Raw genomic sequence first — 18,533 nt, forward strand, 5'->3', positions numbered from 1 at the left:
CATGTGTTTGCAAGAATACCTCAGGCTGCTGATTACTTAGCCACCAACATATTATATGGGAGATATAAACAGCCTGCAGTACTGACGAAGCAAGCAGTATTGCATTATTTTTAATCTATATTCACAAGCTCAAAATTTAGGCAAAAAATAGGTCTGAAATAAAAATGAATTCTGCACTATAAGCCTGCCAAAATTTCATTCTTCACACTGTCAGTTTTTTGTTATCCTGTCTTCAATGTAAATAGATTTTCAAGTAGACATACTACAAGGACACGGTGAAACGTTCTCAGCATGGCACACAAAACCTGTTGATTTCTACAGTTTATTACTGTTATGTTGCAATGTAGCGAAAGTCAAGTGACGACTTCAACTAGAGAATAGTTTTGTTTACATGACTTCTTGAAAGTATTAGTGTTTGCGCAACTGATAAGTGGGATATTGTGCTACCATAAAATTATTTGTTTTCAGCGATTTACCACCAACTGAAGTTCATTCAAAGCTGGAATTATAAAGTTTTTGCTTCTCAAGTTACAACAGTTATGAAATGTGAGGCTGAATTTAAATGTGGCTGTACCTCCCTTGATCAAAATATTTTTTTTTTTTTTGTTCAGTGTAGAGTTAATCCTTTGACTACTATTGGCAAGTTAACATGACATGCTCTGCTGCTCTCCAGGTGATGTTGACAAATTTAACCACAGTCTCTGGGTGCAGTTGAGAAGTTAAACCAGACTCCTTGCTGACCCACCAAGTGCCAGTGACAAGTATTGATGTGTCACTACTCAGGTACCACGGTACTGCCCCATATCTCAATAGGCTTTCACAGTTCTGGCCACCAAGTTATTTTGTGTACTCTGTCTGTCATAATCTCATTTTGCATCATTTGACTTCACTTTACATTTTATCATCATGAGTGGCATCAGTGTTGTTCTCATCACTTATTCTATGAGGAGCAAAGCAGGCAGACAATCTAGTTCCCACACCTGTCTTTGCTGACGACCTGACTTTACTGGTGTAAGAAGCTTCTATGCAAATCCAACCACTGCATTTAACAGCAGAGAAAACAGGTATATTGATCAACATTCGAAAGACTGAAATCATTTAATATTAAAGACACCCCTAGAACAATAAGAGTTAGCTCCGTCAAGCATAGCAAAAGAACCTTGGAGAATGGGTTTAAGCCAATCCCAGTGAAATGGTCACTCTCAAAGAAAGGATACTCAAACAAAATATTGCAAATAAATAAATAAAGTACACCTCTAAACATCTGTTATATCAAACAGACACTATAACAGCAGTCAGACCTCTATGCAATGGAGCGCCTATCCCTAACCAAGAAGACCTCAATAAGAATTCTCGAATTATAAGAAAGGAAAAAGCCTGCAAAAGATCCTACCACATGGCAGATGATGGTACAAACCTAATTGTGAAACCCACTAACACCAATAAAACCTCACAGATGCCATCATCAGAATATGGCAACTAGCTTCCTATGGCCACCTGTACACATTGGGTCCCCAAGGTATGATCTGTTAGACCTTCAAAGTAATGAATGAAGATAAAACCACAAGATCCCTGTAGGTCAGACAAATAGAAAAAGATGTTGCAGAACTTCGTATCAGACAAGACTTAATAACCACCAGAGATGACTAACATTTAGCTAATGAAACCAGATCATTACTAACATCCCTTGCAGAAGTTACCCACAACAAGCCCAGGATATGGCACGGGGAATCCAAGATTGAGTTCACCAGCAAAATGAAGGAATACTCTACGAACAGTAAAGCTCAAGTTACTAACAAGGAAACTGCCACTAACACACACACACACACACACACACACACACACACACACACAGTTGTGGCTGCAGTAAGTCTGCCAACTCTGCCACAGATCCTGAAAGCAACAGTCCTAAGTCATCTATGCCAGCAGGTATATTTCCGTATATCCATCTTTTTAGACATGGTTGCGGGACTCAGCTGTTCGATAGAGCATGTCAAATTAAACACCTTTTAGCAATCAAATTTCCAAGCTTGGCAACCAGTTTCAGCGTTTTACTACACCGTCTTCAGGCCCCTGACTGATGTGTAGGAAGAATCGAACTCCGTTTTGATCAAAGCAGGGGCCAGCAATAATAGTATTAGTAGACATCTGCACACTACAGTGATCACTTCAACCATCACCCAACCCCGTTGGCAGGCATTCCACTGTGCATTTAATCCACACCAGAAACTATGCATTAGGTCTGTTGTAACTCAAAGGACATTTATAATTGAAACAATTCATTTCATCAAAACAGACATGGTTCTGGAATAAAAAGAATTGTGATTTGCGACTGTCTAACTGACTGGATCTTACATTTCGTAATTTGTACAGGAACAACAACAGAAACTGAGTTCCACAATTCAGTAAAAGGTGGTGACATAGTAGCAACATTTACAAAAGTAATATCACTGATAACTATCATCTCTCACAAGCAATGAATCTGCATATTAACTGAAAGTAACCAACGGTCTTCGATTAAAAAATATTCCATTAACTAAATCTGAATTTGTTTATTGAGCAGAGTGAAGAATATATGCAATGTAGCAGTATTATGGATTTGTAGCTAAGAAGGAACACTGAACAATGGGTGCATATTGAATGCAGCACAACTTTTGGTATGGGTTTCCAAAATCAGATCACAGACTATTGTAGGAAAAGCCATCTTTATAACTCTCTAGGTTTAAAAACTGAATATGCAGAGTAGCCACAAAACTAAAAATTAATTTTTTACACCTACAATGTTTGTCTCAGTAGTGGCAAATCTTAGAGGAACAGATGGAAAGATCAAAGAAAGCACTCCAGAACATTCAGCACAGGGCGAGGCAGGCTGTTGGGGTAACACCAACCCAGGCAGAAGCCCAAATACAGTCTACTTAGCACAGGCAGACACATTAGGTGGTGGTGATGCAGTGCTCAGATTGGCATGTAGTTAGCACAACTGCATCAGCCAAAGTGCATTCACTGTACAAAAATCGTTTCCGTAAGTGCTCCAAGTTCCAGTAGGAAACAATATTTTAAAGTGGTTGACAAACGGTAGAACCTGGCTATCAAGGGAACTAAAGACCAATGCAAGACATCACTGGTGACAAGAGTTAGATACTTCCAGTTGTTGTTGTTGTGGTCTTCAGTCCTGCAACTGGTTTGATGCAGCTCTCCATGCTACTCTATCCTGTGCAAGCTTCTTCATCTCCCAGTACTTACTGCAACCTACATCCTTCTGAATCTGCTTAGTGTATTCATCTCTTCGTCTCCCTCTACGATTTTTACCTTCCACGCTGCCCTCCAATGCTAAATTTGTGATCCCTTGATGCCTCAAAACATGTCCTACCAACCGGTCCCTTCTTCGAGTCAAGTTGTGCCACAAACTCCTCTTCTCCCCAATTCTATTCAATACCTCCTCATTAGTTATGTGATCTACCCATCTAATCTTCAGCATTCTTCTGTAGCACAACATTTCGAAAGCTTCTATTCTCTTCTTGTCCAAACTATTTATCGTCCATGTTTCACTTCCATACATGGCTACACTCCATACAAATACTTTCAGAAACGACTTCCTGACACTTAAATCTAAACTCGATGTTAACAAATTTCTCTTCTTCAGAAACGCTTTCCTTGCCATTGGCAGTCTACATTATATATCCTCTCTACTTCGACCATCATCAGTTATTTTACACCCTAAATAGCAAAACTCCTTTACTACTTTAAGTGTCTCATTTCCTAATCTAATTCCCTCCGCATCACCCGACTTAATTCGACTACATTCCATTATCCTCGTTTTGCTTTTGTCGATGTTCATCTTATACCCTCCTTTCAAGACTTTGTCCATTCCATTCAGCTGCTCTTCAAAGTCCTTTGCTGTCTCTGACAGATTTACAATGTCATCGGCGAACCTCAAAGTTTTTATTTCTTCTCCATGGATTTTAATACCTACTCCGAATTTTTCTTTTGTTTCCTTTACTGCTTGCACAATATACAGATTGAATAACATTGGGGAGAGGCTACAACCCTGTCTCACTCCCTTCCCAACCACTGCTTCCCTTTAATGCCCCTCGACTCTTATAACTGCCATCTGGTTTCTGTACAAATTGTAAATAGCCTTATGCTCCCTGTATTTTACCCCTGCCACTTCAAAATTTGAATGAGAGTATTCCAGTTAACATTGTCAAAAGCTGTCTCTAAGTCTACAAATGCTAGAACGTAGGTTTGCCTTTCCTTAATCTATTTTCTAAGTCGTAGGGTCAGTATTCCCTCCCGTGTTACAACATTTCTACGGAATCCAAACTGATCTTCCCCGAGGTCGGCTTCTACCAGTTTTTCCATTCGTCTGTAAAGAATTTATGTTAGAATTTTGCAGCTGTGACTTATTAAACTGATAGTTCGGTAATTTTCTCCTGCTTTCTTTGGGATTGGAATTATTATATTCTTCTTGAAGTCTGAGGGTATTTCGCCTGTCTCATACATCTTGCTCACCAGATGGTAGAGTTTTGTCATGACTGGCTCTCCCAAGGCCGTCAGTAGTTCTAATGGAATGTTGTCTACTCCCGGGGCCTTGTTTCGACTCAGGTCTTTCAGTGCTCTGTCAAACTCTTGACGCAGTATCGTATCTCCCATTTCATCTTCATCTACATCCTCTTCCATTTCCATAATATTGTCCTCAAGTAAATCACCCTTGTATAAACCCTCTATATACTCCTTCCACCTTTCCGCCTTCCCTTCTTTGCTTAGAACTGGGTTTCCATCTGAGCTCTTGATATTCATACAAGTGGTTCTCTTCTCTCCAAAGGTCTCTTTAATTTTCCTGTAGGCAGTATCTATCTTACCCTTAGTGAGATAAGCCTCTACATCCTTACATTTGTCCTCTAGCCATCCCTGCTTAGCCATTTTGCACTTCCTGTCGATCTCATTTTTGAGACGTTTGTATTCCATACTTCCAGTAAGACCTGGAAATGAAACATAAGTGAACTGTCTAGTAGTTATATACAAAAGTGAAGGTTCCACAGTTCTTAGGAGAAAGATGGTGGCAATGTGTTTGTCGCAATCTGTCTGTCAACTGAAGAGCAAGCAGCACTTGGGATGGCAGATGTGGCTTTTCTCAGAGGAATGCTACAACTGCTTTCTCAGGAGAATGCAACAACTGCTGTACAGGATGGCTAACAATAGTTTCCTGTCATGCACTGCAGTGCAGTGCAGAATGTGGAGATATACATAGATTCTGTTGGTGTATGTTTTTTTACATGTGTTATATTATTTCTGTTTTCCATATAGTATTAACACATTAATGGGAAAATAAACACTGGATATGTTACACTCTTTTTCACTACCGATTCAAAAGGTAGACTATGGAAGAATCAGTAAAGCTCAAGAAACAGCCTGTAGGTTTTCCTTGCAGTGTAGGGATGTGGGGACCTGCCTGCTTTCTCTTCAGTTTGCAGGCAGACTATACTGGCACTTTGCAACAGCATCCTTATTATATTACATAATTCCTATAAAGGTTGACATACAACAGTATCTGTGCCCAAGTTTGCTATGAAATATTGGTGAGAAAGCCAAAACAATGAACTTGAGAACTTCTCATCCCACCATTATGATGACTCTGCAAATATCAAAGTAACCAATCATGTAAGACTTTACTTCCTGTACTTTTCCCCCCATTCTTAAAAACTATGAAAAATTTGTGTGGCAGCTGTTCTGATAATCCACACTTTTGCAGCACACATGCAATAAATTCAAGGTGATGTTTGGGAGCACTGGTGCCATTACACTGAGGCTTCATTTGTTAAATGAACATTGTGACGAGGAAACTTTTGAAAAGCTATAGGTAGAATCTATCACATGTATTACAATGGTCGCAGAATATCATTATGTGCTTGTATTGATTTGATATTAGTAGACACATACAAGTGGCATTTGGAGAAATACCTGATTTAAGCCTTTAGAGTGCATGATGAGCATTTTCTTCTTTTTGACAGTCGGTTGGTTCCGGAGGGGTTCTTTCTTTTCGTCAGTAAGGTTCATATCATTCTGCAACAGAAATTACAATTTAATGGCATGAATCTGTTACAAACTGGCAAAAAATAAAAATAAGAAAACAAATTAGTGACAATGCTATGATTTTCTAGATCGCGTTGAAGACTAATTTAGCACTAAAATGTGAAATCACAAGATTGTGCTGCATGAAAATTATGAAACAAGTTATGTCACTTGTGATTTTTGCTGATGTTAAACAATGGTTCAAATGACTGAGCACTATGGGACTTAACTTCTGAGATCATCAGTCCCCTAGAACTTAGAACTACTTAAACCTAACTAATCTAAGGACATCACACACATCCATGCCAGAGGCAGGATTCAAACCTGCGACCGTAGCGGTCGCGCAGTTCCAGACTGTAGCACCTGAACTGCTTGGCCACTCTGGCTGGCTGCTGATGTTACTACCAAATCAATGACATTTCTGTTGATAATGGGAGATTGTTTAAATAATCTGGTGCATGTGTCCAATGTTGTTTAAATTCTCACTGCCCTATTTAAAACCCAACACCGTATCATTATTGAAACCTTTCTGCATAACATTTACAAATAAAATAATCATTTATAGTTAATTATAATTAATTATTCAAACAGTTAAGGGATATGAATATTTAATACTGATAGGTGGGCTGAATTCAATAATAGGAAAAGGAACACAATGAAAAATAGTAGGTGAATGTGAACTGGTGGAAATGAATGAAAGAGAATGATGTCTGGTACAATTCTCTATAGAGCATAATTTAATCCTTGTTAACACTAGGTTTAGGAATCAGGAAAGAAGGTTGTAGATGAGGAAGAGACCTGGAGACACCGGAAGGTTTCAGACTGATTATATGATGGTAAGACAAAGATTGCGGAACAAGATTTTAAGCTGTAAGAAATTTCCAGGGCAGATGTGGATTCTGGCCACAATTTGATGGTTATGAACTGTATGTTAAAACTGAGGGAATTGGAAAAAGGTGGAAATTAAGGAGATGGGATCTGTATAAGTTCAAAGAACCAGAGGTTGTTGAGAGTTTGAGAGGGAGTATTAGGCAACGATTGACAAGAAGAGGGGAAAGGAATAAAGTAGAAGATGAATGAGTAGCTTTGAGAGATGAAATAGTGAAAGCAGCAGATGATCAAATGGGTAAAAAGGCAAAGCCTACCAGAAATCCTTGGATAACAAAGGATATGTTGAATTTAATTTATGAATGGAAAAAATTTAAAAATGCAGTAAGGGAAGTAGGAAAAACGGAAAACAAACCTCTAAAAAATGAGACTGACAGAAAGTGCAAAGTGTCTCAGCAGGAATGGCTAGAGGACAACTGTAAGGATTTAGAAACATATATCACTAAATGAAAGACAGATACTGCCTACAGAAAAATTAAAGAGGCCTTTGGAGAAAATAAAAGCAGCTTTATGAATATCAAGATCTCTGATGGAAAGTTGGAAGATGGAACGAGTGTACTTTAAGGCAATTTTACAGTAATGGGAGAGGATGTAGATAAAGATGAGATGGGAGATATGGTACTGCAAGAACAACTTGACAGAACACTGAAAGACCTAGGTGGAAACAAGGCCCCTGAAGTAGATGGTATTCTGTCAGAACTACTAATGCCCTTGACAGACCCAGCCATGACAAAACTCTTCAATATGGTGTGCAAAATGTTATGAGACAGGTGATGTACCATGAGAAGTCAAGAAGAACACAATAATTCCATTTCCAAAGAAAGGAGATGCTGACCGATGTATTACCTAACTATCAGATTAGTAAGTCATAGTTGCAAAATAATAACACAAATTCTTTACAGAAGAAGAATGGAAACACCGGAAGGAGCCAGTCTCGGGGAATATCAGTTTGGATTCCAGAGAAATGTAGGAATAGGTGAGGCAATACTGACCATTTAACTTCTCTTAGAGGATAGGTTAAGGAAAGGCAGATCTACATTTATGGCATCCGTAGACTTGGAAGGAAGCTTTTGACAGTGTTGACTGGAATACTCTTTTTGAAATTCTGAGCTAGCAGGGGTCAAATACAGTGAGCAAAAGGCTATTTACAAGTTGTACAGAAACCAGATGGCAGTTAGTTGAGTGTAGTAGCATGAAAGAGAATCAGTGGTAGAGAAGGGAGTGAGACAGGGTTGAGACCTATCCCTGATGTTATTCAGTCTGTACACCGAGCAAGCATTGAAGGAAGCCAAAGACAAATTTGGAGTGGCAATTAATGTTCAGGGAGAAGAAATAGAAACTCTGAGGTTTGCCGATCGCATTGTATTTCTGTCAGAGACAGGAAAGGACTTGGAAGAGCAGCTGAATGGAATGGACTAAGTCTTGAAAGGAGAACGTAAGCTGAACATCAACAAAAACAAAACAAGGAAATGGATTTAAATCAGGTGATGCTGAGGAAATTAGATTAGGAAATGAGACACCGAAAGTAGTAGAGGGAGTTTTGCTATTGGGCGGCAAAATAACTGATGATGGACTAAGTAGAGAAGATATAAGATGAAGACTGGTAATGGGAAGAAAAACCTTTCTGAAAAAGATAAGTTTTGAAGAAGTATTGAATAGAAATGGGGGAAAAAAGAAATTTGTGGTACAAGCTGAGAGAAGACAGGATTGGTTGATAGGACACATTCTGAGACATATAAGACTCATCAGTTTAGCACTGGAAGAAAATATGGAGGTTAAAAATCACAGAGGAGATCAAGAGATGGATACAGTAAGCAGATTCAGAAGGCTGTAGGTTGCAGTAGTTATTCAGAGATGAAGAGCACTGTACAGAATAGAGTAGCATGGAGAGCCACATCAAATCAGTCTTCTGACTGAAGATCACAACACAGTTAATTCTCCTTGAAATGACAGTAGATCCACACAGGTATGCGACATTCACATTTACATGAGTTGTACTAATTTCAACTAACTTTTTATGCATGTTGTAGATGACTTTAGCTTTTTCACTGTAAAATTCAGCTGTTTCATCACTATCACTGAGATAGTGCACAGTAATGTAATACGCGAGCAGCAATTAAGGGTATATGAAATATCTGACACACATAGCTATAATAATAAAGATTAAAGTATTTTTTATTCAGATCATTAACTACAAGAATGCTTTGTACAAAACAGGCATGGCATTTGTTGGATATTAACTGACAGCAATTGAGAAAATAAATTGAGTGGGATTTTAAAATGAATTCAGCTAATTATGTACACCGATTTTGAGTACCAAAAATGTTTTAACTACTGGGTATCTTATAAAGTTCACAAAACTACATTTCAGTAGTAGTATGCACACAATGGAGAACACTGATTTGAAAGAAGTTTCCACAAAAAAGTGCAATCGGAATGTAAAATATTTCACCTTGTATTCATAAATCAACAGCTGTTCTCTTGTTAAAATAATAAGTGTATTCTGTTAAAATATAATTTACAATTATTCCTATGTCACAAGGATCCTCCAACCAAAGTACAAAAGCACATTTAAGTAAACAGTGTCCAATTCGGTAAAAGTCAAATAGCTCTGTCCCAGTGGAGAGACCAAGTGTGACTAACTGCAGCTTTTTTTGTTAGTTACTAATGACAACTTTCTTTGACAATGAGATTATTGCCATTAGGAAATAACCAGTTTTATCACACTGCATTCCTTCTGAACTTTATTGATTGCTACATCATCTTACTAATTCCCTGGATTCTTACATACCTGCAGAACAACAGACAGCTGTTGAAGCACGAGAGGAAGGTTCTGCATACACTTCCCCACTCTCCATTATGTGCACATTTGCTGTAATGGTTTTAGGGCATCCACCCAAAGACAAAAATCACTTAATTTCAGTAAAGCCAGAACAGGCAGCAAATACTTTTTTCTTTTTAAACAGAAAGTTATTTTGGAGACCTTGTCTTTAAGTCCCTGACACGTGACAATCACACTGATTTACATCACAAATTTGGTCCAGAAATACTGGTACATCTCCTAAACTTTGCAGAGCTCTTAATTCTCAGTTCAGATGACTTCATATGCATGAATAAACGGATAAAAAGGAATGTACAAAAAACTTAAAACCTCTTTTCCCTGTCCACAACTTCTGGTTCGTAATTTATGTTTCCACTGATGTGTCATTATTTTGAGTGATGAGGATGAGCAGAAGATTGAAATGTTGGTAATACTGGAATGATACTTCCTGAAGCCACCATGGAAGAGACTAAGGAGCTGTTCAGATTTAAAGATATATATAGACAATGTGGCTGTTGATCACTTCCTCCACAGTCTTCCACAAACAAAGCAAAACTAACAACTGATCACATATGGACAATCCTTCCCAGATTTAAGTAGGTGGATTAAAGCAGATTTTCTTCACAAGTCTGGAAACTGTCCTCCTGCCCAAACAAATAAACAAATTAAAAGAGACAGTTCCTATTGTTCTGCCTGTGAGGCATCTCAGCATATGGTCATGAACTATCATAACCACATCTTACAGGCACAGAACAAGATAATTTCCCAAGAACTGAAGGCTGGATGCTTCACAAATGTGACCAATCTCATTTGTGACAGATTACACATTTATGGCTCCTTTCAAAGTATATAAATGTGGTCAGTTGGTTGTAGCTGTAGCTGTAGCATACACTTTGCTGAGCACTGGTGGTTTACTTTTGGATATTGCTCTGCCTGGTCAATGAACCCCAATTAGTGATCACTGACCACTTCCTACTAACTGGTATATGTTAGGGAAGGCCAGCATAATGAGAGGTCAGTGGCCAATCATCGCCCCATAACAGTGCCCCATCATGGCCCCATAACAGTGCAGAGTTGCATGCTGTGCTTTATTTTCAGAATAAATAATACTCATGACAACATTAAACTCACAGCAGTTCAACCCAGTTAAACTATACTTACAGTTATCCCACCCCCCTAGACATATGGTAGAAAAGACCCATTCATGTCATGTGTGTTAAAATCCAGAAAACACGAAGTAATAAAGCATTACTTAGATGCTTGACTAGGTTTGTACAGAAGCATACCTGACATTCTGGTTAATAATTTCCTTCTTTTGTAAATATGTTCTATTTGTACAGCAATGTAATAATGAACTACTTACCAGCATTTCCTCAAATCTTTTGTTGAGGGTCTCTTCGTCAAGCTCCTCAATAGACTGTGCATGTTGTTCCTCGATCTCATTGAAGTCCGACTCTGAATGTGGCCGGGGGATGTGGCTGCCATTGCCACGTCCACCTTTCTTTGGCCGAGAGAAAAGGTCCAGCTGCAACAAAAATATATATTTAGGAAACACACATTAAACAGAAGGAGATGATTTTTTCTAAGAGACACTCATACTACAACATCTAAAGATGCTGCTTCATTGTGCAATTTCTTTTGGTTTCTTAATGTGATACACTGCATCCTATTAGTTAGACAGGACTAAAACCAGGTACTGGCATGTTCTGCAATACCATAATATTTAAACTTCAGTAGAACAGGGTTAACTGCACAATCAAATCCTTTTGATCAATAAGATTTGAAATGGCCAATTGGTATTTTCTGTAACTTGTGTATTGAAAAATAAATGAGCGTGCTCCGTGGTGAGGCCCTGCAAAGAACCACATTGGAACTGAGCCAGACGTAGTATTTTTATTTTAAAAAGTTGCCAGAAACAATAAGCAAAAAAGAAAATACTATGCGCAAATAGAGTTAAATCCCCAAACCTTCAACTTTTGTCGTTTGCTGATTATCCCTGGAGAGTACTAGCTCTAATTCTTTACTAATCGAACATAAAATATCTTAGAACCACAAATAGTTCAGTAGCAGTGCACTTTCAGTGTCTGCAGCTGTTGCATTGCATACCAATTTTGGTACAATTCTTGTGATGAAAAATGGGAACTGAATACAACAAATCATGAGTAGATTGTTGGTAGCCTATCAAAACACTCGTTCCTATGTTTCATAAATAAAGCTACTTCGTATTTCATTCTATTAGATTAGAATTTAATCACATCACTAACTCTCATGCAAACTGTCAATTTTGCAACCTAACATAGACACCAGCCTATGCTAAAGATCAGTCTGTTAGCCCATCTAGTTTCTTTCCATTCTCCACATCAGAAACAAATGTAATCAATTCACATCTTCTGCCAAATCATTAGATCCTATGATTTTCAATCGTGTATACTGTCAACTGACTGGCTAAGACCAACATCAAGAAACTGCCAACATCAGTACGAAACCTGAACACTGTATGTGCACTTTAGCCAATAGTTCTATTTGATGATGAAACAATTATTATAATGAAGCCTAATGGATAAACACTTTAAAATTAATAACTGGATCTCTGCTAATGGACTGCTGATGAACTTGAATAAAACACAAAACGCGCAATTCTGAACTGCACAAGGCCTGGCCGAGTCATGAAAAATAATGCGCGAGGGTAAATCAATAAATGAAACAGAATCTTCAAAGCTACTGGGTGTTTATTTTGATAAGAATCTGAACTGGAAGTCACAAATTACAGATCTTAAATGAATAAGTTCTGCAACTTTTGTACTATAGAAAAATTGAGTTACTTATGCTATCCTCGTTCCGTAACTGCTTATAACATCTCATCTAAGGTAATTTTTCATTGAGGAAAACAGTCTTTATTGTTCAGAAGTGCATAATGAGGATAATATACCCACTATTGAGTCTCTTGTAGATAGCTGCTTACACAGTTGGGCATAATGACAAAAGCCACGCAGAACATTTATGAAATTTAATGTAAATAATCATAGTTTGAAGTCCATAATTATATATATAAAAGCAGGGTGTATGTATGTATGTAGTGCTACATTTCTAACATAAGAGGTACTGTGACCTTCAAGGATTTTTCTTTTGGCATTTAGACTTTGAATACAACATCTGTTATACATCCCTTGAACCAGAGACAAAAGTTCTATTGTACCATGTCTCAAATTCTACTGATCTTGATTTCTTTTCGTCAGAGGTACCAGTGAGTACCATCACAAATCAAGCACACTATGTACTCAACACAAACTGAAATCACATCTACTTGATATCAACTACACCAAATAATTTATCAATGTGTGCTGTGGCGTTTTTTGATCGAGATATTGAGCATAGGTAAGTACAAATCACTAAAAAAAGCACCTTAAGACAGATGTGTAAATATGGCCTCCATGTTGTCATATTTTTCACAGAGAAATTTTACTACAATTGCAAAACTGACTCATTTAACATCATGGCAGGGGGTTACTATCAGAATCAGTGCAATAAGCAAACAAAAAAGCTAACTAAACATAAGTAATTGACTGGGTACTAACTTCAAAGGGCAGCAGAAGCCAAGGGAATAGAATTTAAGGCATGGGGTTTTTAACAGAACAAAATTAGGTAGTAGTAGCAGCACCTCTATGAGGATGCAAATCAGGTTTACTTCAACAAAGGCTGCAATGGTCATGAGCGTTAGTTACCTTTGAGATTGGACATAGTGAGTTGATGTTAGTCAAGAATGTTTTAAGGCGACAAAGATGCCATTATCAAAACCTCTGAGTTTGAACAAGTTCATGTAATTGGGTTACGAGCGGCTGGATGTTCCTTCTGCGATACTGCCACTGTATACGATTTCTGGTAGCTGTTGTCACGAGAATGTACAGTTGCAAGAAGACCGGGGTCCAGATGGCCACATGGCATTACCGAGAGGAAAGACCGTATCTTCAGTGTGTAGATCTCGCACATAATACTGCGTCTGAAGCAGCAATTTGAGAAGCAGTTGGCACCAGTGACATAACAAACTGTTACAAATCGGTTACTTCAAGGAGAGCTCCAAGCCAGACGCCCTGCAGTGTGCATTCCATTGACCTCAAACCACCCCCGTTTGCGACTTCGGTGGCGTCACATGAGAGCTCGTTGGAGGGCAGGGTGGGTGTCTGTGTCGGTGCCAGTGATGGCTGTGTGTTGGTTATAAGGAGGTCAAGTTGAGGGCTTGCAAACAACCTGCCTGGGTGCTAGACACACCGTACCTACAACTGAAGCTATGGTCTAGGGTGAGATTTCATATGACAACAGCAGCACTCTCATGTTATCCCATTCAGCCTGAGTGCAAATTTGTACGTCACTCTGGTGATTCGGTCTGTTGGGCTGCCATTAATGGCCAGCGTTCCAGAGTGTTTTTTCGCTCACCCACATACCGCTGTTGCAGCCCAACATGCTCTACGGAGTGTTGACATGTTGCCTTGACCTGCTGGATTACCAGATCTGCCTCCAATCGAAGATGTATGGGACACCACTGGACGACACCACTAGTGCCGTCCTCGAACAACATTAACCCACCCGATTGCAACAGGCAAAGAACTCCATTCCATAAAATGACAACCAGCACCTGTACAACACAACGCATGCACATCTGCATACTTCCACCCAACATTCTGGTGGTTATACAGATTATTAATGTTCCAGCATTTCACATTTGCAAAGCTTTATCTCGCACTTACATTAACTTGTGATCTTGCAATGTTAATCATTTAATTATGTTACCTAGACAAAAGTAATCCCGAAAATTCATTACTGTACATAAACTATTTTTTGGTGTTGCGATTTTTTCCGTCAGTGTATTTCCCCCACAGTCTAACTATTGACGAATCCCTGAATTTTTATCGTAAATTCCACCCTGTAGGTCACTTAAGACTTAGCGTCTGAGTGTTGGAAAATGTGCAGCACTTGCTTACCAGCTTGACGCCTAGGAGGAATGCTACACCAACAATCTTTTGCCATTCCCGAGAATGCAGAGTACTGACACTACGTCGCTAATGGTGTTAACGAGGGAAGGCATCTTTGCGAAATGCTGCACAGTAACGAACAGAACTAGAGAGCTAAAGACGGGCACGTGAAGCACGTACAGTGTATACGTATTCTCCCAGCAGAGGATTTCATTCACATTTGATGTTTCTGTAACCCACTGACATCGTGGTCGTGGTGGTGTGAAGTTTTGTAATGCCCGTTTCGATAATCCTACATTTTACATAGTGAAATATTTTCTTGTCGTTGACGACAGAATACATACGTCACAATAGGTTACTACCTATATGACGAATTACATATACAACTGTACATATTTTCCATATTACATTAGATGATTTGCGGCATTCCCGTCGTAATTTCCCTAGTACAGCAGTAAAAGTGGTATTTTAGAAGGTATCTGCAGGATGTACGGAAAGCATTAATAAAAAGACCCAAGAACTCTGCCAAAATATCTGTACGAATTAACCCACGACTAGCGGTATATTAGGTAAACTAACGTGGATAATTATTACGCTATAAACACAGCTGGTGGTCGTCTCATTAATACTTATAAATCACTACAGCTGTTCTAAGGCTCATTTATGGAACGAATCACTGAAATACTCATATGCTGTTCATCAATACGGAACACCTGAAGTTTGTGGAATGGAAATATTATCCTTGTGAACAAAACAATAACTTATTGGAACGTTAGTATCTCATCTGCTTTACAAATCGAAAAAGAAAGGAGGGAGGGAAGTTCGGGGTTTAACGTTCCGAAGACTACGAGACACGGAGAGCACACTCTCGGATCGGCGACAGATACGAAAGGAAATCATCAGCATCGTTTTCAGAGGAACCGTCTCGGAATTTGTCTTCAGCTATTTAGGAAAACCACAGCCAGGGTGTCCGGTTGGTGATTTGAACCGCCTTCCTCACGAACACGATTCCGGTGTATTACCACTGCGCCGCCTCTCTGTGCTTTACAAATGACAAGGTGTGTTTGCCAGCACAGAAATAACTGAGATCAATGCACTTTTGAAGACGAAGCCACTAGACACGTTTGCTCAGATTACACAGCACAAGTAACTCAAAATATACATGTCTATCCGATTCAAACAAATTGCTGACCTCCATTCACTAGTTGCGAATCTGTCAGTGCAATTTTAGTTCAGTGACTAGCCCCATGTTTTGGGGAACGAAAAATGGGCACACATCTATTCGATCGTTGACGTTTCCACGTTCTGCGCTAGTTATACAACACTTTCACAATAACGATAAGCGATCTTGACGCTCCCCGCCTTATGTGAACAGAAGAGTTAAACGGACGTTAACGTACATGAAGCATTGAAGATACTTCTTAAACACTATATTCTGATGCATTCTTTATGCATATTTAGGATACACATATTTTGGCAGCAATCGCAACAACATTCGTATCCGTTATTTTGGATAGCGTGGCCTATTTTTTATGAACTCTTGTTGAGCTTATAAAGTTTCATCGCCCGTTACAGCCCGATTTAGGGTAGTGGAATCTCATCTACGGTTGTGGTTAACTACTGGAGGAAGTACCTGCACTGAAAGACTGAAAATTCAGGCGTCCGTAATGCAAATCTCATCAACCTGCCAGACAGATTGCCAAGGACATCAGTCGCAAGAAGTGGTGGTTCAGATGATTACAGCACCAAAAGAGGTTTTTCCCTATTCGTTAAATGCATAGTTTTCCGTGGCGTCATTCCTTATATGTGATGAAAACAACTATTCACTGTCGCTAGGGGGACTTCGTGTTAATGTTAGCACTTATTTTCTTTCTACAGTGCAGCTTCGCTTGGATACAACTTTCATTTTCACGTAAGAAATAACGATCTGAACTGAGAAATGTCAATTCCGAAGAAGCACAACCATCCAAAGCTCTCCACCTTTTTTTATAAAAATAGTCGTATACGCCACCCGCAATGAAGATTGACCCGTGCTAGCAAAACGTCTAGAAAATCGTTAAACAAATATCCGCCGAATACTCCGAGACAGAAAAATGTTCGAATGTGTGTGAAATCTGATGGGACTTAACTGCTAAGGTCATCAGTCCCTAAGCTTACACAATACTTAACCTAAATTATCCTAAGGGCAAACAAACACACCCATGCCCGAGGGAGGACTCGACCCTCCGCCGGGACCAGCCGCACAGTCCATGACTGCAGCGCCTCAGACCGCTCGGCTAATCCCGTGCGGCTATTCCGAGACAGAAAATAACTGTCAATACATAAACATGTAGCTACTAAGGTCTCTACAAATTTGTAATAATATAAAGTTTTAGCTCTCGTGTGTATCAGCGACCTGACTGGTTCCACCTTTTATGAACAGCAATGTCATCACGTACTATTCATTTTTGCGGGCAAATTATCAATGCCCGCCAACAGAGCGTTAGAATCCGTAAACCAATTACATGGTTGCCTCTAGATGTCCGAAGGGCTAACGCTTAATTAAACGTGAGTGCTCAAGAGACGTCACGTGTCGTGATTCACACGTAACAGAAACATCGGAATCCTGCCCATAAGATGCGATCCGCAGCGAATGTGTTCCTCTGAAAGGCACGGGCGTGCCGCCCCCAGAACGACCATGTCCAATGAAGCATTGTGGTTCGGGCTAGTGGTTTCTATTCTTTTCGTAGGAAAGGGCATATTAAGATTCAAAGACCTTCCACAACATAACACGCGAAGCACAAGTTTGTATTGACCGAAGGCTGCGGTATTATCAATGCTATTATCTCGACACTGATCTAAAAATATTTAAGGACATCGAATACACCAATACACGATGGCCAGGCAAAAAGAGAGAGCTTCTAGAACGCGAATCCAGTGTTACTTTTCGTAGAAGAGGATGGTGGTTCTAAATGGGACTAAAATATGCAAGTCATACAAAGCGAAACATTGTCACGTAAAATACCTTGTTAAATGACACGGAAAAAACATAAAAGTAGAGGAAGTCTGTCGTCGTCTTCTGTCGAAATCATAACAAAAAAACTGCAGCTACTTCGTGTTTCATCAGACGTGTTTCACGAATCTTCCGGACATGAGTCAATTTCTGTTTTCCCAGCACCGCCTCCCATCCATTCCAGTCGGACTGGGAACTTAGTGGGCGCTCATGGACCCGGAAGAGTAGTCTTGCAGCCGAGTGGGTTTCTTCCGGTCTGATTGGAAAAGATAAGATTGGTGACAAGTAAAACAAGAAGCCAGCTAACATTTGGAGTAAGTAGAAGGAACAATTCAGTATACATTAAACAGAAAGAAACTTACTCCTGCTTACGCTTTTGGGAAAGACACCTTCGCATTTGAAAGATCAATGCTTGAAGTTTCCGTAAAAGCTGTCTTACGCAAATTCCATTCAGTTTCTTTTTTAATTGGCTTACTAGAGACGGCAGTGGTGTAGACTAGGGCATAAAAGCAATCGGCTTGTTTAGTTACGGGCGCCAGTGATGTGGAAAGATAATGTTGTTGTTGTTGTTGTTGTTTTTTGTTGTTATCGTTGTTGTATGGGATACATGACAAACCGCTAGAGCTCTTCTGAGTACTGGTGTTCTTTATTAGGCAATATCCTGCTGGAGATGGTATGCCCTTGCCGTCTTCCGTCTTACCCAGCCAGCATTGAAAATTGACGTCGATGCAAATTAGCATTTCTGATATGAAAAAATAATCGCAGAGGTGGAAAAAGCGGCAAGTGTCAAAAA

At 39.4% G+C, this 18,533-nt stretch overlaps 1 protein-coding gene across 5 annotated transcripts in view; it reads right to left on the bottom strand.

Annotated features, from left to right (window-relative positions):
• The window catches only part of LOC126202891 (protein diaphanous), a 372,908-nt gene that overhangs the window by 75,542 nt on the left and 278,833 nt on the right, over window positions 1-18,533 (bottom strand). For all 5 annotated transcript variants that reach the window (XM_049936958.1, XM_049936957.1, XM_049936961.1 and 2 more), the window contains exons 2-3: window positions 11,145-11,306; window positions 5,962-6,063 (exon numbers count right to left, since the gene is read on the bottom strand). In XM_049936958.1, the coding sequence (XP_049792915.1) occupies window positions 5,962-6,063; window positions 11,145-11,306 (264 nt within the window). The remainder of the gene's footprint in view (window positions 1-5,961; window positions 6,064-11,144; window positions 11,307-18,533) is intronic.

Source organism: Schistocerca nitens, chromosome 9 (genome assembly GCF_023898315.1).
Source record: "Schistocerca nitens isolate TAMUIC-IGC-003100 chromosome 9, iqSchNite1.1, whole genome shotgun sequence".
In the NCBI taxonomy this organism is placed as follows: domain Eukaryota; kingdom Metazoa; phylum Arthropoda; class Insecta; order Orthoptera; family Acrididae; genus Schistocerca; species Schistocerca nitens.